The sequence below is a fragment of the Haliotis cracherodii genome, unplaced genomic scaffold, assembly GCF_022045235.1.
Source record: "Haliotis cracherodii isolate W230 unplaced genomic scaffold, xgHalCrac1.p SCAF_9, whole genome shotgun sequence".
NCBI classification, from domain to species: Eukaryota; Metazoa; Mollusca; class Gastropoda; order Lepetellida; family Haliotidae; genus Haliotis; species Haliotis cracherodii.
In genome coordinates this window covers 34121117-34146111 of record NW_027266343.1, presented here as the reverse complement: position 1 = coordinate 34146111, position 24995 = coordinate 34121117, and the positions used below count along the sequence as shown (strand labels likewise).

General features: G+C 41.7%; 1 protein-coding gene across 1 annotated transcript; it reads left to right on the top strand.

Moving 5' to 3' along the window:
• Window positions 1-8423: 8423 nt before the first annotated feature.
• LOC139452788 (cell death abnormality protein 1-like) lies at window positions 8424-22730 on the top strand. The gene is made up of 11 exons (XM_071234403.1): window positions 8424-8475; window positions 10970-11032; window positions 11875-12081; window positions 12855-13052; window positions 14025-14162; window positions 14421-14558; window positions 15127-15264; window positions 15833-15970; window positions 20381-20510; window positions 20726-20796; window positions 21223-22730. The coding sequence occupies exons 1-11, from the start codon at window positions 8424-8426 to the stop codon at window positions 21414-21416; spliced, it is 1467 nt and encodes a 488-aa protein (XP_071090504.1). The 3' UTR covers window positions 21417-22730.
• Window positions 22731-24995: the final 2265 nt, after the last annotated feature.

The following is a 24995-nucleotide window of genomic DNA, read 5'->3' as shown; positions in this document are numbered from 1 at the left end:
ATAGTGATGATACCAGGTGTTCGAGAGGAACTCTATTTCAACTATCCAAGGGACGAATGCACCAAACAAACAAGCGATATTATGTACACGGGCAAGTTATGCTTATTTAGACTGATAACATGGGACGGACTCATTGATATTGCCCAGAATAACGGGGTAATATCTAATAGCTAGAAGTATATGTGTAGATGAAGTGTACTATGTAATAACTGACATTACCCAACATGCCAATGGCATTAGATCCATGTTAGACTTTGTGTCATGATCGCCCCCGTGGTCTAGTGGTAGAGCGTCCGCCCCGAGAGCCCCGGGGTTCGATCCCCGGCCGCGTCATACCATAAGACATTGAAAGATGATACTTGTTGTTACCCTGCCCGGCGCTCGGTATTAATGAAGGTATTAAGGGGCTAAAACAAGGACTGGTCGGCTCGGAGTCAGTATACTGTGTCTCAGTGGGGTATTCGTGTTAAACTGCGGCATGGTATCTCACTGAGCTTGCACTATAAATCGGCATCACTCAGGACTAGTACAAACAGCCACAAACACACACACGTACATGCAATTCGCTATATTGCGTTTTTGCTTCAAATACGTCATGCCTTTAAATGTTGTGAAGAGGTTATTAGCGTATGTATGCATAATACCAATTATTGTATGTACCATGATAATTGGAACATACATATTTTTCAATTATCTTTAAAGCTGCGCCGTGTGGGATGAGGTTTATAAAGCAATTCTCTATGTGCAGTGGTCGAGTTGAGGTTTATAGAGCCCATGTGTCTGCAGTGGTCGAGGTGAGGTTTATAGAGCCTGTGTGTCTGCAGTGATTGGGATGAGGGCTATAGAGCCCGTGTGTGTGCAGTGATTCGTGTGTGGGTTATACAGCCCGTGCGTGTGCAGTGATTGGGATGAGGTTTATAGAGCCCGTGTGTCTGCAGTGATTGGGATGAGGGTTATAGAGCCCGTGTGTGTGCAGTGATTGGAGTGAGGTTCAAAGAGCCCATGTGTCTGTGATGGTTGGGATGATGTTTATAGAGCCCGTGTGTGTGCAGTGGTCGGGTGAGGTCAAAAGAGCCCATGTGTGTGCAGTGGTCGAGGTGAGGTTTATAGAGCCCGCGTGTGTGTGTGCAGCGACTGGAGTGAGGTTCATAGAGGCCGTGTGTCTAAAGCGATTGGGATGAGGTTTATGGAGCCCATGTGTCTTCAGTGGCTAGGGTGATGTTTATAGAGCCCGTATGTGTGTGCAGTGGTCGAGGTGAGGTTAAAAGAGCCCATGTGTGTGCAGTGGTCGAGGTGAGGTTTATAGAGCCCGTGTGTGTGTGCAGCGACTGGAGTGAGGTTTATAGAGCACATGTGTCTGCAGTGAATGGGGTGAGGTTTATAGAACCCGCGTGTGTGTCTGCAGTGATTGGGATGAGGTTTATAGAGCCCATGTGTGTGCAGTGGTTCAGGTGTGGTTCAAAGAGCCCATGTGTGTGAGTGACTTGGGTGAAGTTCACAGTGTGGATCTTCACTAATATGTATTTGTTTGTTAAGCATTAAAGGGTTGTGAGTTTGAAATTTGAAGGCTGTTGGGAACACGTGTGATAAGGTCATTATGTGGACAAACAGCGAACTGTTGTTTAATTCGAAGTTTAAGAAACAGTCTCTTCCATACACAAGTGTTTGTATGTTCGTCATGTTGATGTCAAGGATCAAAGTATGGTATCAGCTTGTTATAGGTTGAAGGTCATCGGGAGGTGATGAACTTTCATTGTAAACAGTTGTGAGTAAAACTGTGCGAGTTCATTTAGCGCATTTGAGTAACATTTCACTGCAAACATCCTTGTTCACTGAAAATAAGAGATTTAACGGCCGCTTCTGTTAGTCACCACACACACAAACCACGGAAACATGCGTAGCGAATTTTTTACTACGGTTCCCAAACATGGTTGGATACTTTTCACGATTGAGAAAAGCATTAATGAAAACGTATCAAAACAACATTCAAACAAAGCTATTCCGGTCTATCCGGCGAGTTGCAACTGGAGTTGTTGTTAATTCGCTATCATATTGATAAAGAGTAGACTGTTAACAATCTCCAACACGTAACTGATATTTCATGTAAATTAGGGCAACTTTTAACAAATCGAAAAAATATCTTATCTAAAAATATACCTAAGATACAATTATATGTGTTCAATCATACTATATAATACTAAAACCCGATGTGTTTTAAATATGATCTGGAATATATATGATATATGGGGGAAATATTCGTGAATCATTACGCAACGAGTTGGCAATCCTTTCTGATATGCCCGTTTGCACTTAGACGGAACCCAGTCGCAATATTGACCGCGGAGAGGGGCATGAGTCGCTGTTCGGCTTGTCCCGGAATAACACGAGTTGGTCACGAATGGATTTGATGTATTTTAAACGTCTGACCGTTCATGAACATAATTTATCAATTTCACAGTCATGCAGCATTACGTGCACTCTAGACTCAAAGTGTTTTGTCGCGGTATGTGGGTATTCTTTGTATTCGGGTAATGTTTGGGGTTCTACCCGCTCAACAGAGACTGATTGGCATGAAGGTCAAATGGACGGTGAATGGACGCAGAATTACGATATTGAGGTATTGAGATAGATATATCGAGGATCTTAGGGACACGGATGGCCCAGTCGTTTACTGTGCAGAAACCTTTGGTCGTGAGATCGAATCCCGGTTCGCCCTGTTTATGTTTTAAGGATTGTCAGCACGTGGGTCGTGGGTTTCACAAAAGTGGTTAACGTCTGACACCTGAATCACTGAAGGCTTTCCTCCCACTTCAAGCTAGCATGTCGTGATATAAGGGGAATACTGTTCAATGCGGTGTTAAAAACCAACTCACTCAAGTTTTTATCAAGTGTGTGTGTACCTTACTTTATCATATTAATGTACGTGCTAAAATGAACATTTACTTGTGAGGCGCTGACATCCATCTACTCTGAAATGGCTCACCCCGCGACAGATGAGTTTTGCAGTACACTTTTCTGAAGAGGATTCGTCTGATTTTAAGGCTTGGAGGTAAGAAGTAAGCCTGGTATCCTGCGGTAGAGATTGTCATACCTTTAGCGCGAAAAGGATCGGGAACCAAGATACTATAATTTGAACGTTAAAGCACATAGTTGAACAGGAACAGGCTTCCATAGGCTTGGAACAGGTTGGTACTTCTGTATTCATAAATAAAGGCGATATTCCACTGTAACATCAAAAGGCCATACACAAGATCTTAAAGTCTATTCTAGCCCCGGCTGGGAACCAGTGTCAGGACTTCAAAAGCAGCAGTAATATGAAACATTTTATTACACCCATGAACAAGGATGGCTGAGGCATTCTGGACAAGATTGAGTTTTCTGAGAAATTCCTGCAGGAGGCGCTGTTCCAATAGTACATTTTGGAGAAAATCACCAAACACACGGCGTGATGGGAAGTGTCCTTTGTCAACATGTTTTGGTTTGGTTTGTTGTTTAACGCCGCACTCAGCAATATTCCAGCTATATGACGGCGGTCTGTAAATAATCAAGTCTGGACCAGACAATCCAGTGATTAATATCATGAGCATCGATCCACGCAATTGGGATCGATGACATGCATCAACCAAGTCAGCGAGCCTGACCACCTGATCCCGTTAGTCGCCTTTTACGACAAGCATAGTCACCTTTTACGGCAAGCATGGGTTGCTGAAGACCTATTCTGTACCGGATCTTCAGAGGTCTGATGTATTAGAAGTTCAATATTATTTACATTTACCTCGTTAACAGCTGTGTATTTTACCCGAGCAATAGGTTTTGAGAAAAGCGGTGATAAGATATGGCGGATCTAACATCATAAAATATTTGCTTAAATTTTTGCAATCTCAGAAAATTGCGTGGATCGATGCTCATAATGTCAATCACTGGATTGTCTGGTCCAGACTCGATTATTTACAGACCGTCGTCATATAGCTGGAATATTGCTGAGTGCGGCGTTAAACAACAAACCAACCAACCAACCAACCAATCTAATACATCAATCACAGTCATGACGGCAAACCTTCGAAATCACGAGAACGCACTAAAGGAAAAGCCATTTGTATCTGCATTGTTTTGTTAATATAAAAAACACATCCCAAATTTAACACATAAGCCTCCCTCACTTAACAATGTTTGCTGGGTTATCGAGGCAAATGCAACCACGTGATCTTGTTTACACACCACATGAGCTCACAGAGATAAGTCGCAATGTGTCCGTTACATTTCTCCTTACACCAGGAAGCCCGTTCGTGTGGCAATAATGTCAAGTCATAGGATATCCCAATTCAAGAATATATTTCAACAGTAGAGACGACTGGATATATGTACCTAGTTATGTTTCATAACATTACAGGTATGTATACGTTACTCAAACTTGTAAAGAAGGATTAAGCATACCCAGTAATGTGACATAAAGGTAAAGGAATTATCTTCAGCAGAGTGCACAGCTCATCTAGATATGTAACGCATATGACCTCACAACATTGCTTGCACGTACTTTTTAACCACTTAGTAGCTGTTATAACTTTGTGTACCGTCGTCCCCGTGTGGTCCCTGATTACACTTGATTTCTAGCAACCTATGAGACTATTTAATAAGATCGGGTGGTCGGGTTCAGTGACTTGATTGATTGCAGGGCATACTGCACCGACGACATGCGACGGTGGTCCTGATATAACACTGTTGTTTTTTCTGGTTCAGACTCGATTAATTTCAGTTCACCCTGATATAGTTTGAATATTTCTGACTGCGGCGTTCCACAACAAACAAACTCATATGTGCTATGAACATGCCCGTCTCAATCACAATAGCATTAGCATTGTGGCCTCAAACACAATCTTGAAAACCAGACATTGAGGTCATTCATAACCTGAATGTGTTTTGGGTGGTAAATATCCAATAGTAGGAATAAACACTGTCAGTTGTCCACACAGCGACAAAATAAAACAAGGTAACATTTTCAAATCCAACCCTAAGGGGTCCACAAGCACTGATAAAGAAACTGATCCCACAAGTGTCCTCGATATTTCATATACTGTATATAATTTTCAAAAGATGTCAGCTACGTCCCTGTTCGACACTGATTTTTCCTTCTAACGATTATTTCATTTTAATTCTCAAGCGGTTAAATTCTGCCTCGATCGCCTATAGACAAGGGCGGCGCCATGTTTGTTTGCAAACATTGAGGGTGTTACCTAGCTAGCTACCTATCTGACCTTTTATATTTGTATATTTATCCGTATATGGCCCAAAACGTTTTTATCATTTGGCTTATCCTGCCAGAACCTACCCATTATATGATAAATGCACCTACTTGGTTCTGAACATTCGTCTTAATAGTATTTCCAGTTACATAGAAATTTGGTCACTACTGTATTAAACACCAGAATCATGGGTTTGGAATACCAAATTCCCGTTTCAAAAGACATGAGTAGAATACAAAAGAATTTGTCCTAGACAATTAAACATGAACACACTAGATCATACATGATAACGGGATATGACTCGATTTGGTCGGAATGTTACTGGTAAATGTCTCTTCACACAATGTACAGTTATACGTCACATAACAGGCAACCAGGATAACTATTGGTTGATTAATTGTGCGTGTGCCTCTGATGGTAGGAGGTATAATATCATTTTAATACTAGTACCCCAGGCCCCATAATCCACGATCTGGGGATGTCTGTGTTTAGTGCAGGACCATTTACAATATGGCAATGCAGAAACACGAAAAATTGACACAAGAGGTCACATGCAAGCGGGTGAGACATTCCGTCGTATCTCTGAACTGTAAGCTGTTACACCTGGATATCAATCATTGTGCAGAGGTGCACTCTCAGGGACAGTCCTTGAACATGAGACCCGTGAAGATTCCGGGGTAGAATAGGTCTTCAGCAACCCATGCTTGTCGTAAAAGGCGACTAATGGGATCGGGTGGTCATCAGGCTCGCTGACTTGGTTGATTCATGTCATCGATCCCAATTGCGTGGATCGATGCTCATGATATTAATCACTGGATTGTCTGGTCCAAACTCGATTATTTACAGACCGCCGTCATATAGCTGGAATGTTGCTGAGTGCGGCGTTAAACAACAAACCAACCAACCAACCTTGAACATGTGCGTGGCTCATAGGGCAGTTCAAGCTTTTTACGTCACATAAAACTAAATTCTCCCCATATCCACTAAAGCATAATTTGAACACAACATTTAAATCTTCAAATATATACAAGTCATTGTATCATTGTATAAATGTTATTATAAACTGTCAGCTGTTGAACAACTGCTAACACGGAAGGTGTTTTCAATTTTCGGGGAAATGAGGCGTTAAGTAACAAACAAACACTTACATTTGCAATGTGTGTGAGTGGCGAGTGCTGCCGACAGAGCAGGACATGCTTGTCCTGGTGTAATTAATGGCTCTCAGCTATCCTTTGACATCAGTTTTTAATTCCACTGCGAAACACCACTATTTTGCCTTTTACCCCCAATGGAATCTGTTTCAGCAGTAAACCGAGACTGATTGTTCTCGGGCTTGACCTTGTATATTGTATTTGATCTCGTTTTACCTATAATAATGATCCTAAAATATCGCGATGATACCTGTTTTTGATTGACTTGAACCGACAAAACCCTGCAAATGTGTAATTTTGTCGGATGGAAAACGTGCATACCTCTTACCCGAACGCGCGCACACCCAACGCCTATGGCCCCAAAGTGCTGCTTCCTGGATCTAGTGTCCAGAGCATCTGGCCGGAGAGCGAAGGTCGGTGGTTCGATCCCCTACCGCGTCATACCAACAGATTTTAAAAGATTTACCCTGCCAAGCGCTCGGCCTAAAGGGGATAAACCAAGTCGGCTCGGTGTCAGTTGTTGTGGTGTCTGAGTTGGGTATCCATGTTAAACTTCGGAATGGTGGGCTAGCGCAATAAACCCGACATCAGTCCTCGCTAGGACAAGCAGCCACACACACGTGAATTCACGCTATATAACTCTTATAATCTTGAACACAACGTTACACCCTCGACGTTACACCCTATTTTACTTCACACACACTAAACGTAAAGAATTAAGATTTTCATCCGACATCGAATTGTTGATCTGCTCCCTTAACTAGTTTTCCCAAACGTCTTCGCGCATATTCCAATTGTGCAATTAACTTAAATTTATCTTAATTCCTTGTTACTCGTATACACTGTACACATCCCGTTACATGCATATTGTTATATATGGCAGGGTATTAAATTGTTTAACAATGATCGGAACTGAGATTCGGGAACTGACCATATTTCCCAGATGAATTTACCTTTTTGTTGGTTTGATCGGATTGGTTCGAGATTGCAGGCGAACAGAACATCAGTCAACTTCTCCCTTACATTCTTACTATACCAATTACATGGTAGTTGTAATGAAACAGAAATTCAAATTGACAAAGAAAATAATTTAGCAGGGGTAAGAGTATTCGGCGTTAGGGCAATCAACAGTCGGCTGCGAGATCAACTTACACGCATGGTTGAAGCAACCTATCACAGTGGGGAGCTTTGACTGTCGGCGGGGATAGTATAGAGTGTTCGCGAACGGGATATCGCTTGGCTAGTATGGTCTGTAAACTTCCGGTCCGGCATTCCGCGGACGGTGATAGTATGTTACTGAAATTTCTGTAATGTTCTATGTGGTGAGGGTATGGGGTAGAAATTTCCAGTAGCTTGTTAGGTTGTATATAAGGGGACAATAGTGCGTTCACGTATCTCTCACGCATTTCGTCGCTTTAGAACCAGCTTTCATGTGAGAATCATCCATACCTGCCAAGCCCATCGCTGAAGCTTGATCACTGTCGCCGTTCATTGAATATATATTATTATCACTGATTTTTGCTGTCACCTCTGTACTTTTGTATTTGATTGTGACCACTGTCATCATATTATTTATTGCCATTGAATATTGTACGACCACCCTAGTATGTACTGCCATTGTAATTGTGCAGTAATTTGTATTGATTTGTAAACTTATTTACTTTTAGTAATATATTTTTTAAATGTTTAGAATTTGATGGTTGTTTGTTGGTCTTACATCCGATTCGTTTACGTACAGGTCTCATGGGAACCGACACGTAACAATACAGCCAAACATACGACGATGCAAGAAGAAAACTTGAAACATTTTAGAGAAACAACGAAAACAGTTACCATCTATGAAATTTACGGGTTTTTTCCAGAATCATGATGTCTTGATGTACAGGCCCACAGGTAACCAATTTTATAACCAACAATCGTTAAAGGATTTAGGATCTAAGACATGATCATGAGTTTACAAATGTTTATCTCAATTCTGACATCCCTAATATATGCGTTCCTGTCTGTTAGGTGTGGTCGTGGCTGCGTGAGGATGGTTCGTCCCAGACCGTCCAAGTGTCTGTTGGTCATCATGCATCTACTGTGTAAGTTGATTAAATGTGACACAAATCAATGGAAATAAAAACGAAAAATAATATATAATTTTACGATTTCCAGTATACCATAAGCATCTGTTTATGAATAACTATCACATGGTGATGGTACCCGGTGTTCTAAAAATGATGACCAAAATTCTGTAGAGGAAAGTGACAAAAGTACTTTCCAAAATGATAATAATTTCGAGAATATCATATGCATTTTGTTAAAAATGAAAGCAAATGCCATCTGAAGTTTACAGAGAAAACAATATGCTGGACTTCCTCATTGAAAACACCTTGGTGAAATTTAAGGGTAAGACATTTTGGCGAGAAGTAGGCATACCCGTGGGTATCAATTGTGCTCCCAATTTTGCTGAGGTAAGGTCCGGTGAAATGGAGTTTAACGTCGCGTGCAAGATAATTGCAGGTATATATCGACGTGTGTGCACATGTGTGTGTGTGTGGCTGCTTGCACTTGTGCTAATGGTAGACATGTGGAGGAGTGAGTGAGTGAATATGGTTTTATGCCGCTTTTAGCAATATTGTAGCAATATCACGGCGGGCACACCAGAAATGGGCTTCACACATTGTACCCATGTTGGGAATCGAACCCGGGTCTTCGGCGTGACGAGCGAACACTTTAACCACAAGGCTACCCGACCGGCCCGACACGTGGAAGACATTTCCAAATTTGACGCATCAGTGACGCAAAAACGATGTCCGACAGTTAAATTAACCGTCACTGTTGAGTTGAACCATATGTTCCCGTGGGTTTCTTTTCAGAACAACTGACTTGCCTTTGCATGTGTTTGTGACGTGTGTCTCCGGTTGGGCAGGATACGCTCACGAATTCGCAAACACCTGGTTTCATCACTATCTGATAGTGATTCCTAAACACATGTTCATAATATAGTCGGAATCATACAATCGACTCTGCTTTCGGCAGATATATCTCATAAACATGGAGGGGCGGTCGGGTAGCCTACTGGTTAAAACGTTCGCTCGTCACGCCGAAGACCTGGGTTCGATTCACGATATGGGTACAATGTGTGAAGCCCATTTTGGGTGTCCCCCGCCGTGATATTGCTGGAATATTGCTAAAAGCGGCGTAAAACCATACTCACTCACTCATAAACATGGGAAATATAAATATGGAAAGGGCTTATATTTTATCAATCACTATCAAATAGTGATGATACCAGGTTTTCTCGAAAAGGTGACCTTATGCTGCCCCATCGGTGGCACCCGTCATAAACACATACAAAGGCAAATCAATTGTTCACTTGAAAATGGAATGGTAAAAGAGATCACAACCCACAGCAGAGTGAATTTTCCATTCTATATTTTGACGATTTGAACAAGGCGGTAACGTTGTTTGTCGTGGAACAGTATACAACCAATCCTGGCTTTCAGGCTGCACTGGTACACCTCACCATGTTTAGGGTAGGTATATAAGTTTTTCTTGTTGCTGTGTAATATTTCTGGCGTATTTTCTGACTGTCATTTCAGCGTTTTCCAATGTGTTTTCAAGGTAAGCATAGTCCAGGCAGCCCCGCCCTTCTTTTACAATGTTTGTTATTTCTGCTGTATGGGTGCACATGTTTCAGTTTGCGTTGATACATTGTTTATCCACATACGTATTGTTGTTGCTTGCAAGGAGGATATATGTTTAACTATATTTGGTTTGATACAGAACACAGAACAGATTCGGGAATGAAATGGATGGCTTCATGTGTCATCATTCTCCATTGTTATGATTGTTACATTTGTTAATTGTTGCTTGTTCCATTTTAACCCTTCATATTGAAGACAGCTATTCAATCATCAGTATTTCTCAGACCTTTCTGTTAAAATATTAGGTATATGTGAAGTAAGTAGTATGGTTGAGCACAATGTATACCGATGTTTTTAGATATTATGTTTTGTCTTGATCTGACTTTTGCAATGGCCTATATCATTAAATATTGGTGTTAGTTTTTAGTCTTCAGTATTTATACAGAAAGCAGTTAAATATCAATGCTGACAGAGACTTTTGTGGCGATTTGTAAACCGTCTTCATAAATTTATTTAATGCTTATGTGCTTGTACAAAAAGAGTTTACTGGACGTTAAACATACATACATCGATGCACGCATGCACGCATGCACGCACGCACGCCCGACGCGCACAAACACATTAACATACATACATACATACATACATACATACATACATACATACATCGTAAAACCATCCTCACTCACTCACAGCGGTATTGATCAAATTACTATATGCATGTGCATATACTTGAAAATTTGTACAAGACAAGGGACAAAATACAAGTTGATCATGAAACAAAAGTCAAAAAAAATATTTTCGGACAACGACACTATGGCATTCAAACTGCAACATCATATACTACTCTTAACAAGTTAAAGAAGAGTGCTTTGCATTATCAGCCATGACTGATTAACAAGAGTCTTATGAAAGAATGCTCTCTTCTAATGTGTTTCTTAATCAGATCCACTCAGTATTGCCAGTCGTCAATGTCCCCTGGGATTCCATGGTTCTAACTGTACAAAACGTGAGTTTCATTTAGCATTCTTCGGGAAGTTGAGTGTCACCACTGAAGGTCAGATGCGAGTCATTCTTGTTCAGCGCCGCAAGTAGCAATATTCCAGCTATGCCACGACTACTTCCAAATGGAAGGGTCTGGATGAACATTGAGTCGGTTAGGTCGATCACTTTCTGTGCTGGAAATTAGACGCCTAACTCCACACCAAAAACTGTGATAAAAATACTGAGAAATATATGTTACATTTAACCACTTTCTGAAAGCAATTGTCTATTCATATCACGCAAAGTACGTGATCTAGACAACCAGTTTTCGGACTTCCATTTTTAGGTAGTCTCGGTGCCTGAATGGGTTAGGTCGATCACTTTCTGTGCTGGAAATTAGACGCTTAACTCCACACCAAAAACTGTGATAGAAACATATGTTACATTTGACCACTTTCTAAAAGGCAAGGTCTGTTCACTATGGTTGTACATTTTCATATATAACAATGGCAACATCATGTTGACGCTGTCATTGAATCAAGTAAGCATGTAAGTAAGTTATTTAATGAAAGCAAATTTACATACACGACATAGACATAACCAAATCAGCCCACCAGGTAAAGTGTTCGCTCGTCACGCCGAAGAACTGGGTTCATTTTCACATATGGGTACCATGTGTGAAGCCCATTTCTAGTGTTCCCTGCCTTGATATTGCTGGAATATTGCTAAAGCAGGGTAAAACCTTACTCATTCACTCAGTCTTTTTTTCACGAACACCTTGTCTCACTGTTATTCGTATTTGAGGACGATTTGTAGTTTCCATTTTTGTGAGACATGATGGAATATCTCAATGTATGACGCTTTCAGAAAATATAGCCTTCCATCAAACTACTTACCAAAGCAGCACATATGAAGATCACAAGGCCAGTTTGGTCGTTGATGGTAATACCAACACTGATATCGACGACGGAAAATCGTGTTCCCTGACAGGTGATCACAACCCAAGCTTCTGGTCTGTGTCGCTGAGGAAGCCTGTGAAAATCAATCAGATTACTCTGTATCTTCGAAATAAGTGTGAGTATTAATGATCTGTGTTGTTGATGTTGTTATATAGCGCCGCAATATTCCAGCCATATGTAGCGGTCTGTAAATAATTGAGTCTGGGCCATACAATCTAGTGATTGACATCATGACCATCATCCACTCAATGATGTACGATGTCAGGTAATCAACCATGTCACTGAATCTGACCACCTGATCCATTTAGTTTTAATAAATTGTGTGTCACATGACACATTATACATACGACATTATACAGTATCTCCCTCTCAATATTGTTGGTTGGTTGGTTTGTTGTTTAACGCCGTACTCAGCTATTCCAGCTATATGACGACGGTCTGTAAATAATCGAGTTTGGACCAGACAATCCAGTGATTAATATCATGAGCATTGATCCACGCAATTGGGATCGATGACATGAATCAACCAAGCCAGCGAGCCTGACCAACCGATCCCGTTAGTCGCCTTTTACGACAAGCATAGTCGCCTTTTACGGCAAGCATGGGTTGCTGAAGACCTATTCTATCCCGGATCTTCACGGGTCTCTCATTATTGTAGCGATATGTCTATTATGACCGTAATATTGGAAGGCGTCTAATAAAATTCATAACAATATACTTTAATTATATTCATGAATAGGATGCGTGACTACTTTATTCGTTCATATTCCTCCATCTGGTAAAATATGCTTTCCTTTAGATAGGTAGAACTGATTTTGTGATTTTTAAAGGTGGGGTTTAGATGATGTGTCGTATGTAACACTACTTTCGGGTAAACGAACCTTGCAGATGCCCAGAGGTACAGCAACATGGTGGTGTTTGTGGACAATGTAGCCTGTCAGAAGGTATTTGTACATGGCACCGGAACTCAGGATCCTACAAGGCCAAATCCCGTGAATGTCAGCTGTCTGTCACCTTTGGTCGGCAGGAATGTTTCAATACACGTTGACAGTTCTTTCTTTTCTTTATGTGAAGTACAAATATGGGGTAGGTGTTAGCAGTAGTTGATTTAATTACTTTCCTATAATGGGGCACGAGTGGCCTATTCGTCTAAGGGAGTGCAGTGTTGAGTCCTTTGGGCACTCCAGGATCCTATGCTCGTATATTCGAATCCCGGTTCTCCCTGATTATGTTTGTGACCGCCTCCGTGGTCTAATGGTAGAGCGTCCGCCCGGAGAGCGGAAGGTCCGGGGTTAGATACCCGACTGCGTCATACCAAAAGACGTTAAAAGATGGTACTTGTTAAAACCCTGTCTGGCGCTCGGCATTAAGGGGCTAAAACAAGGACTGGTCTGCTCGGAGTCAGTATACTGTGTCTGAGTGGGGTATTCATGTTAAACTGTGGCATGGTATCTCAGTGAGCTAGCACTATAAATCGGCATCAGTCCGGACTAGTACAAGTAGCCACATACACACACATACACGTGCATGCACGTCGCTATATAAGTACAGTAATCTTAAACCCTATTTCACCTCACCTCACCTCACCTCACCTGATTATGTTTGTAGATTTGTCAGCACCATACCCGTGTTCGTGGGTTTCACCAAAGTGGTAAACGTCTGAGATCTGCATCACTTCGGGCTACCTCCAACATTAAGCTGACAGGCCGTGGTATAACTGGAATACTATTCAAAACGGCGTCAAACCCAACTCACTCACTCACTACTTAACAATAGGTTCACCTATCCTGAAACACGATGTTTGAAAAGCATATTTTACCCAAAAGAAACATATATTAACGTTCACCATATTTCTGACATAAATTCTCGATAAAATATGTTGCGAAGTCTAAATACAAAAATATATAATTGCAAGCTGCATTTACGTCGATGTTTGACATGTCACTGTCATGCTCTGAACACCATTGTAGGTCATGAAGACAGAGGCAGTGTTACCTGAATCTGTGATTTCTTCATTAAGCCGTTAACACTGGTGTTGATGTTTACTTGTTCTTACAGATTGTATTGATGAATGGTTTGGTTCGGACTGTGAACGTCCATGTCATTGCCTGCCAGGTTGCAATGTTTGTGACAAAGTGACAGGCTTCTGTACATGTGGATGTGACATCGGGTGGCAGGGAATCGGATGTCACACAGGTATATATATATGTTCATTTGTGTGTTGCTTTACCCTATCAAATGTAGCCAACCTTTTGGTTAGGCAAAGATCATTGGGAGTGAAAGTCAACCCGGAATCCCCATGAAGGCACAGGCACACCTCCCAAGATTTGTATACAAAGAGATACGAAACAATTATATGACTATGGGGTTTTTAAGGTTCATGCTGTATATCTTGCATATTATATCGAAAAAGATATTTTTTTTGAATACCAAGAAGACATTTGTTTCATTCAGAATGTGCCAGGTACAGCTATGGCAACAGATGTTCCTCCCAATGCGGTCACTGCAAGAACTCTGCGCCATGTCACCATATTACTGGTGTGTGTCCTCAAGGGTGTGACGCAGGGTGGAAGATGGATACATGTGATAAAGGTATGGTTACATCGGTTCTATATTTTGTATAGCATATAAATGAAGAAATCCTTTCTATTATCATAAGAAATCTCAGGACTGCAATGTTAGCCGTATGAACCGTTGGGTGAACAAAGGCATTCTTCCAATAAAGTCACTTGCCTTAGGTGATACCACATGTCACATATGCTTCAGTGTGGGGCAGGACGGAAGCCCTAGAAACACCGTCACCCATCCTCCTACTCAAGGATTAACATTAAATAACCTCGCCTGATTGTGACTTGTGTGTCGAACCCGGGCTTTTGGCGTGACGAGAGAATCATTTAAGTATTAAACTATAACGCCCCCCGTATATAGCTCTTATAAGTTCGTAACAGTGCCTGTTAACGAATCGAAAAGCCCCTACATTATGTTAATGTATAATAGGGAATGTTTTGATATATACCTTTGAATTCCAAAAAGATGTTTGATTTTCAGTGATCAATTGTAACTCATATAATTTCCATTACTAATTTGCCTGAAATGGAATATGTTTCGGCAGATAATCGAAATTGATTGTTCTCTAGCGTTGACGTTCTGTTTCATACAGAATGTGCCAGGTACAACTATGGCAACAGATGTTCCTCCCAATGCGGTCACTGCAAGAACTCTGCGCCATGTCATCATATTACTGGTGTGTGTCCTCAAGGGTGTGACGCAGGGTGGAAGATGGATACATGTGACAAAGGTATGGTTACATCGGTTCTATATTTTGTATAGCATATAAATGGAGAAATCCTTTCTATTATCATAAGAAATCTCAGGACTGCAATGTTAGCCGTATGAACCGTTGGGTGAACAAAGGCATTCTTCCAATAAAGTCACTTGCCTTAGGTGATACCACATGTCACATATGCTTCAGTGTGGGGCAGGACGGAAGCCCTAGAAACACCGTCACCCATCCTCCTACTCAAGGATTAACATTGCATAACCTCGCCTGATTGTGACTTGTGTTTCGAACCCGGGATTTTGGCATGATGAGAGAATTATTTAAGTATTAAACTATAACGCCCCCCGTATATAGCTCTTATAAGTTCGTAACAGTGCCTGTTAACGAATCGAAAAGCCCCTACATTATGTTAATGTATAATAGGGAATGTTTTGATATATACCTTTGAATTCCAAAAAGATGTTTGATTTTCAGTGATCAATTGTAACTCATATAATTTCCATTACTAATTTGCCTGAAATGAAATATGTTTCGGCAGATAATCGAAATTGATTGTTCTCTAGCGTTGACGTTCTGTTTCATACAGAATGTGCCAGGTACAACTATGGCAACAACTGTTCCCAACAATGCGGTCACTGCAAGAACTCTGCGCCATGTCACCATATTACTGGTGTGTGTCCTCAAGGGTGTGACGCAGGGTGGAAGATGGATACATGTGATGAAGGTATGGATATATCGGTTCTATATTATTTATAACATATAAATGAAGAATTCCTTCCATAATCATAAGATATCTCTGAGAATGAAACCTAAACCACATGAATCTATTGCTGGTGAACAAAGGCATACTTCCAATAACGTCAATTGCTTTGGAAAATGTCAAATGTGCTTCAAGTTGGGGCAGGACCGAAGCCCTAGAAACACCGTCACCCATCCTCCTACTTACCCCGATCAGCATTGCTCAACGTGCAACTATTGTCGGAAGATAGTTTGCGCCGCGACCACCGGACCCAGGGAATACGTGCCCTCTAGGTCACGCTGCACGCCACGTAAGTAAAAGCTGGTGAAGGTGTTTTGCGAGACCAACTGACAACTGGAAACTACTACATGAAGCGAGACTCGTGGCTAGGATTCTGATTTCGTGAACTGAGCAGGATCCGAGCCGTGGCGTGGAGTTCTGAGCCTGTGTATAACTTTGTGCAACTGTAGCTTTCATCCATCATGCTAAAGTAGCCTTGGTGATGTCCTTGTTTGAGTTGGTCTTACAGGATAGAAAGAGTCTCCTCCGATGGCGTGTATGTGGATCTGTAGCCGAGAGATAAAACTTGAGAGCTCTGATGGGACATAAAGGTCTGTCTGGGTGATCCACTGTTGGTGCTAATGCAGGGATTGTATAGTGTCTATGACCCAACGGTCCCATTGTGGTAGATTGGTTCCTGGCTACGAAGTCAGGGAGCGAGTTTATATTTATAAAAGTCCAGCGTTGATCATGGATAAGACTAGAATCGTCTAAGGCATGTAACTTCGAAACTCTTGCTGCTGTAGCCATAGTTAGTCGAAGTTTTCCTGGCATTTTGAAGTAGGGTAGCCTTCGCCATGGGTTCGTAAGGTTCCGTTAACAGTGCCGATAATACCACAGATAGGTTCCACATTGGGAAGATACGAGGGTTCTTAATATGTTCTTGTAGAAAGGATTGCACTAATCTGTTGAGGATGGGATGGTTTCCAATAGATAATCCATCATGTTGAAGTACAGAATGAAGGGCTGATCTGTAACCTTCTATCGTCCTGTATCTGAATTTATTGGCTTGACGTAGATGAAGAAGGAAGTCCGCTATCATAGGGATTGATACAACGTTATCAATAATCCCTAGTCGTCTTCTCCACTGGACAAACTTGTCCCATCTGTTGTAGCATAAAAGGGAGGATGAAGGTCGCCACAATCTTGCCACAGCTTCCGAGGCAAGCTCAGAGTCTCCGGATGTTTGCATCTTCCGCGTGATAACTTCCAGGCGGCGAGATGTAGGCTGGGCAGATTTTCGTAGAATATGCTGGACTTGGGCTGTCGTAGCAGATCTCGACGAAGTGGTAACCGTATGGGTTCCTCCATTAGTAGCTTTAGTAGTCTGGGGAACCACGACCTGCTGGGCCATACTGGAGTTATCAGTATCATTACGCTTGTGGATGCCTTTGTCTTGGAGAGACCATTGTGGGAATGTGTAGCCAAACAGATTCGGCCAATCCATCAAAAGTTATCCAGTTACCCATATCTTGTTTATCCAGCTGAAGATCTGTGGATGTAATGTCCATACTGATGCCACTGTTCTCCCACGACGTGACAGGCAGTCGGCCAGTGTGTTCAGTTTCCCGGGTATATGTCTCGCTTCCATCCGGCAGTTGAAGGAGTCTGCCAAGGCAAACAATGGTGTAGTCTCCGTCACTAGGGAGTTGGATTTGGTTTCTCCCTGCTTCTGAATAAAGGCAACTACTGTGGTACGTGGCTATGAGAACTGATGATAGATGAAACTGTGTTCTCCATTCCAGGTTGGCGTAATATATGGTCTTCATTTCCCTGCAGTTCATATGAAGGTTCTTCTCCTCTGTGTTCCACGATCCCTGTACTGCGAGATCGTCCATATGAGCTTCCCATCCCGAATCTGACGCGTCTATGAATAGATGATGTTCTTGTGTCGGATAAGTCAGAGGGATGCCACTCATCACACGTTTTCTGTGATTCCACCAATGGAGGTCTTGTAGCAAAGTGGGAGGTAACTGAGAGTGGACTTCTAGGCCCTTCCATCGTATAGTTGACCCATGTCTGTAGAGGACGTAGCGTCAGTCTTCCAACTTGTTGGGTTGACTTGAGATTGATTGGATCATCTTTATAGTCTTGTCCAATCGATCCTCTGGTGGACATAGATATCCCCTGTCTAGCTGGAGTCTTGCTACGATGTATATAATGTCTTGGACCAGAGTGATCTCTGACTTGGCTCCGGTCAGGTGAAATCTTCGACCCACGGTGTGTGTGTTCAGGCTCGGATGTTTCCTGAAGTGTAGCTTGTAACCGTGAGCCAGGACGTCTAGAATCCAGTGGTCGGGCGTAACTTGCTTCAAGTTTTCGGCGTATGACAGGAAGTCAGAATCTTCTTTACCCTCTGCCGCTTAAACTTCTATGGCAATTATATCCCCATTATTATATCTTGTAGTCTGGCTGGCGAAAAGAGTCTTGCGAAGATTGTGGCTTGTCGTACATGTACCTTCTTGACGATCGAGTCAAGGAGGCTGTGGATTAGTCCGACTTGATTGGTACTAATGGTCATAGGTGTTTCCGGCGCAATTCCTTCATGGGATGGTTGAAGCAGCGGTATGATGTGTCTGATTCCGGCGACGAACCAATTTAAATATACCCCGATATCCATGTAGTATCTGGCAACCGATTGTAAATCCTTGAAATGTGATGCTGATAACGTAACGTTCACGTCGGGATTGTTCACTAATTTCTAGATATTTTCATCCAAACTTGGGATTATTGGTAGTGCAGCATCGTGCGTCTTGTATAACTTCCGTTTCATAGGTGGAACAGGTAGACGTTCATCGTGCTTCAGCACATTGCCCGCGTAACTGGGCCAAGGTAATGTCTGATGAATATGCTGAGATGGAGCAGGCGCATGACTCCTACGTATTCAGGCATCTAGGGTGGTGAATCTTCTGTCACATGTGGCGGAAGTGGAGGCATAAGGTGGTAAAGCTCTTCAATAAGTTCCACAAAAGTGTTGCCTTCGCTGTGCCTCGTTTGGGTGAGTTATCAATCTCCTCAAAACCCTCTGATTCCGCCTCTGTGTAGCCTTGGGTATAATCGTATCCCTCTGCTTCTGCCCCGTAGGGCTCCTCATCCTCCGGTGACAATGATCCGGTATGATCTGTCTCCATGTGGCTTGTAGCCCGTGGGTCACGCTAGGTGTCCTCTCGGCTGGCTGGGTGACTGGTCCATGGGTTGATGACCATGAGCCACGCCGTGGCCCATGGCCTGGTCGTGGTCCGTGGGCTGGCCGTGTGGCTCAGCTTGTTGATCTTGTGTACCATGGCCCACGGCCGTTGACGAAGATCTGGTAGTCTTAGCCAGAGCTACCGTCGCGACCTTAGCGTCCATTTCCGACAGTTTAGACTCAAGGAGCATGTCCTTCATCATCTACTGCTATTCTCTCAGTAGTTGTTAAATAAGACTCAGTGAGTTAAGGAGATGATGGGGTCCCTGGAGAGGGAGGTGCTTGGGTAGAAACTGATTTGTCAGTAATTATCTTGTCAACTTTCTTCTTCGGCGCCTCTCTCCGCTTGGCCTTAGTCGCGGCCTCTGACATCTTGGAGAAGATCTCTTCGGATGTGTGACTGCATTGTTCACATCTCTTCTCCATGGTGCAGGTCTTCCCTCTGCACTTCGTGCAGTTACAAGGATCTCCCGTGATCATAAATCGACCACACTTCTTACACCCGGCGATGGAGGGAGACTGCATTGCGACCTCACAAACCCAACACCAGCTATACTCACGTGCGTGTTGACTCTTCCAGCAGCACTATTACTTTAACTATATATTTATTTATATGTCTGTTATTATAGAGATCTTATTAGAATAATCTTAGGTTAATCTGACCTACTACCAAGTGTTAGATTGTCACTAGTTCTATAGTAGGTACTGACTCGAGCACACACAAGAAAAAAAAGTGATATGGCCGCCATTATGACGTCACGGCGTAGGTAGTTACGAGACTTCTTGGCGGCAGCTAATTGTGTGATTGACAGTGAAGAGGACGTCTGTTGAAAATCTGAAAAGTTTAGTTAGTGTGATTGAAGCCAAAAAACAGGATTTATGGAGGATATGTAATAGAGGTAGAAGTTTCGTAAGAATTATAGTGTTTTTTTGTTGCCTAACCCTAACGCCGAACCCAGCACCAGGATCAGACAATCCAGTGATCAATTTCATGAGCAACGATCCACGCCATCGGGTTGGCACGCCACGTTGTCTACCAAATCACTTGTCAGAATAAGCACATACATAATTTTGTTGTGGAAGCTTACGAAACACTAACCTGTTAACAAATCGAAATGCTCATACACTGTGTTAATGTGTATATTAAGAGGACGCACCGTCGAAAGCAGATTCCTGGAGACACGCCCCTATTGAAGGCATAGTTGGTGGAAGTGGTGCTGCAGTTCTGGTCCTAGTTCTGGTAATTGTAGGAGTCTGGATGGGGATCCGCTCAAAGAGGTACGATGCTGCTGTTTTACAATGTGGTTATGTTTTGAAGTACAGGAAATATATTCCCAAGAGGTAAATATATGATGAATTGTTATCAATTGTTGCCGTTTGAAATGTCTTATTGTCATAATGGCACCTTGTAAAGGTCAAGTATAATATGTTGCCATATATTTACAATGTTTTGTCACATGTTTAAATGAGTATGTATTGTTTATTACAAATAGAAAGCGACAGAGACGCAGCAATCAGACACAGTTGCAGGAAAGTGTCACAATGTCGGATGTAACTTCTCACAGTAAGAGTTAATTCGTTTGAATTGTTAATTCTCCCAGATCCCCATAAACAATGTTGTATCCGTTTATGGTTATGCCAAGATATCCTCCTTAATAAACCAAACTATTAACTCAAAATAACACTGAATTTTCCACATGGTATTCTGGTAAATTAATAAATATCAATTTAAGCTCAAAACATATTAGACCGCCTCCGTGGTCTAGTGGTAGAGATTCCGCCCGGAGAGCGGAAGGTCCGGTGTTCGATCCCAGGCCGCCTCATACCAAAAGACGTTAAAAGATGATACTTGTTGTTACCCTGTCTGCTGCTCAGCATTAAGGGGCTTAAACAAGGACTGGTCGGCTCGGAGTCAGAATAGTGTGCAATAATCTTGTACGCGACGTTAAACCCCATTTCACCTAACCTCAAAATGTATTGTTCATTGCAGGTACAGGCCCTGTGTATGAGACACTATCACACACTTCGGATTCTAACAACGTCTATGGCATAATTGAAAATAGTGACTGTTATCATAAAACTGCCTCGCACCCTGGTATAGGAGCGACATGCGATACTGCAGTTGACTACTACAACATTGACACACAAAACACAAGCAATATATACGAAACCATCACTGCCTAAACCAAAGCAGTATTGATACAGACATACGTGGAATAGTGCTTCAATGACAAAACAGCCCTTACTTACCTCGCCAAGACCTGGTGTCGTCACTGATTGTCAGTGATCCTATTATATAATGTTTATTTTGCTTTTTTGCGCCTTATGGATCCAGTTTCGTGGGATATCGAGACTGGTTATTCTTGTCGTTGACGTTCAATAACTAAACTTCATATTCACCTGCAAAAAGGTTTAGCATAGCTTACAATATATTTCCAGTTCAAATAGACATATTTGGAAATTGTATTTTTTATGACAAAACATGTCCTACAAACTTTCATTCCCATACTGAAAAAGAGAAACCGATTGTCTGGTGACACGTTTAGAAACTGTACAATAGTATCTACCCTATCAATTTCTTCCTCGGCTTGTTTGTGTATCATATGATGTGACCCAGTACTTGCGACCATCTGGAGTAACATACAGTATCCTTGTGCTGACTGACCAAAATGTATCGGTGATGTGGCAGAGTACTTGCGACCATGTTGAAGTAACATACCATCTGACCAAGATGTATCGGTGATATTACCGGGTACTTGCGACAATCTGGAGGAACATACTGAATCCTGGTACCAATTGACCAAGAGGTATCGGTGGTATGACCCAGTACTTGCGACCATCTGGAGGAACATACAATATCCTTGTGCCATCTGACCAAGAGGTATCGGTGGTATGACCCAGGACTTGCGACCATCTGGAGGAACATACCGTATCTTTGTACCATCTGACCAAGAGGTATCGGTGGTGTGACCCAGTACATGCGACCATCTGGAGGAACATACAGTATCCTTGTGCCATCTGACCAAGAGGTATCGGTGGTATGACCCAGAACTTGCGACCATCTGGAGGAAAATACAGTATCTGGAGGAACATACAGTATCCTTGTGCCATCTGACCAAGAGGTATCGGTGGTATGACACAATACTTACGACCATCTGGAGGAACATATAATATCCTTGTATCATCTGACCAAGAGTTATCGGTGGTATATTGGACAATTAGTACAATGAAATCAATGTCATGATGTAGATTTGTCAAACTTGTGCATGAAATTTGTGGGTAAATGAAAATGATCGAAGAAGGGATGAAACGTAACATTTTCCCAAGTGTATGCGTGTTTGAATCGTTGGACCCGGATATTTCCAAATGTGGATGGCTTGGATTAAATTGGATCAATCTGACGAGTGAAATTAGTTTTGTTGGGAAAAAGAGTTTATTGGTTATGTCATTGTGAGTTATTTCCTTTTCAAATGCATAGAAATTATAAAATACATTGACAGGGTGTATTTTATTCGGGATTCACGTTCTTACTGTTTTGTGAATATCGATTGTTTTATATTTTGATATTAACATTGATATCTATGTATTTGAAGCTTTAAGTCCATAACGCTTATTAAATGTTCAATATTTGAATATTTGTATTTGCAATACTGTATAATATTACTCGACATATTTATATGTTATATATATACATAATGTATGTTGTGTATTAATATTTTGCTTGACATTTATAAATTGTTCTATTGGTTTCTTTGGTAAAGGGTCTTTATGGTTCTGGTGCTCCCGCGTAGTTTGAACATTAAATTAAAGATTAATTAAATCTGACCCAAAATATTGTTTTCTAAAAAAACATATTGCATCATATTAATTTGATTAATTAGTTTTTCAAGAATTTTCAGGGACCATTTTATTTCTTTAGATAAAAGAAAATTGTATTTATATTTACAAGTAGTTGTGCAAGTAACGCAATTACTGATGACGCAAACATGCTTCATGCTTGTTTCAGGACCATGTCTGATGTGCGTTGTTGGATGCGTTTAGTGACTTGCAATGTGCATGCTATGCTTCAAAATCTACCCATGGTAGCTGTAACATCAAATACTATATTATTGCTGAGTCGAATTTCGATCTCATTTATACTAAATTAACATATTAGCTTTTGAAGATTCATCTGTATTTATTTTTTCATATTGCAATATCAGTATTTCAATATTTCATAACTGGTTTTGTTTTCTTATTTGACAGTACTGACATAGTCCTTTCGCAAATGAGATTTTCTTGCGTATTACCTGTTTGTTGTTGTTGTTGCATAAAGTGTGTCGCCTTCTGCGCAGGCAATTTCGACTGACCTGTCCCTCTTTGGGACTCCTGTGTGTGAGTAGGGTTCACATATCTATTGTTTGGTGTTCACATGATTTCTGTTTTTGTATTGATATGATTTCTATTTTCTTATATTGATATGATTTCATTTTTATCCTTGGCTGCTCTGTTTATATACGTTCGAGTAGCTGTCCATCTCTCAGGAATAGAGTTAGTTTGGCCTTCGCTATTGCATCTCTTGGCTTTAGGAGATCTATGACAGATAGCGGATCTAACTGCAATTCTTGGTTTAACCTAGCCCGGGTTGGGGCATGGTCTTGACATTCTAGTAACACGTGATCGATGGTTTCAGGCTGATTGCAAGATCAACAAACCTTGTCATAGTGCTTTTTGTGACCGAGTCTGAGGCGTGAGATAGCGATTTCAATTTTCCTTTCATTTGAGTATGAGTTTGGCTTTTGTTGGACATTGGGTTGAATTTTGAATAGCCATCTGCCGATCTTGCGTCCCATTGGGCTAGCCATCTTTCTGCTATGGAGGCTTTGATTTTGATTTTGATCTCTAGTTTACTATAGGGAATAGGCTGTATATCCGCTTTGTCGAGAGCTAGCTTCACCAGTGAGTCTGCTGTTTTCATTTCCATGAATAACTATGTGAGAGTTATGTATATTCGTATAGAATATTGTTGACTGTGTTTGGCCTGGAGTTTGAGTTTCTGCCACTGAAGGCGTGAATTGCACTTAGCGAGTCTGATAGGATGACTGCCTTTGCTTCCGGAAGTTCCGGTATGAGTCTGAGTGCGTGATGAATTGCCTCCAATTCAGACGTGAATACTGACTGACCATCAGGCAAGCGAACTGAATGTGCTTGGGGTTTGGAGCTGTGGATATGGATCCCGTAACCAGCACTGTTGTTGATAGGATTCATGGATCCATCAGTGTATATATGGGCCCAGCTGTCCCCGGTAGTTTGAATTTTAGTGATAGCTACTGATCGTAGTAGGGTTTGGATTTCTTTTTTAGTGACTTCTGCTGTTAAGGCAGTGTCAGCTTTGGGAGTTTGTAAAGTCCAGAGAGGGTGTAACCCTTTGTAGTGACTTTCTGGAGGTTGAATGTCATCACAATTGTGACTTCGAATGAGTTCACGTACTAATATCCCACATGGCTTTAGTGAGGGATTTTTTCGAGCTAGGTCTTCATCTCGAGTGTTTTTGTCTTGCCATATCTTTTTAACCAAAGGGTTTGATGTTCGTCCCAAGAACGATAATATTGCCTGCTCTCTTCTTAGTTTCAATGGGAGTTCTCCCGTTTCTACTTGTAGTGCTTCTAGTGAGGTGCCTGTTGCTGCGCCTGTGGCCAGCATTAGGGCTTTGTATTGTATTCTGTCTAGGCGCCTCAAAACATTATTTGATGCTGAATGAAAAGCCTCACAACCATAGTCAAT

Coding starts and splice junctions, on each gene's coding strand:
- LOC139452788 (XM_071234403.1), top strand. CDS start 8,424: ATGGTTCGTCCCAGACCGTCCAAGTGTCTGTTGGTCATCATGCATCTA. Junction 13,053..14,024: donor ATGTGAAGTACAAATATGGG/GTAGGTGTTAGC, acceptor TTGTTCTTACAG/ATTGTATTGATGAATGGTTT. Junction 15,265..15,832: donor GATGGATACATGTGACAAAG/GTATGGTTACAT, acceptor TGTTTCATACAG/AATGTGCCAGGTACAACTAT.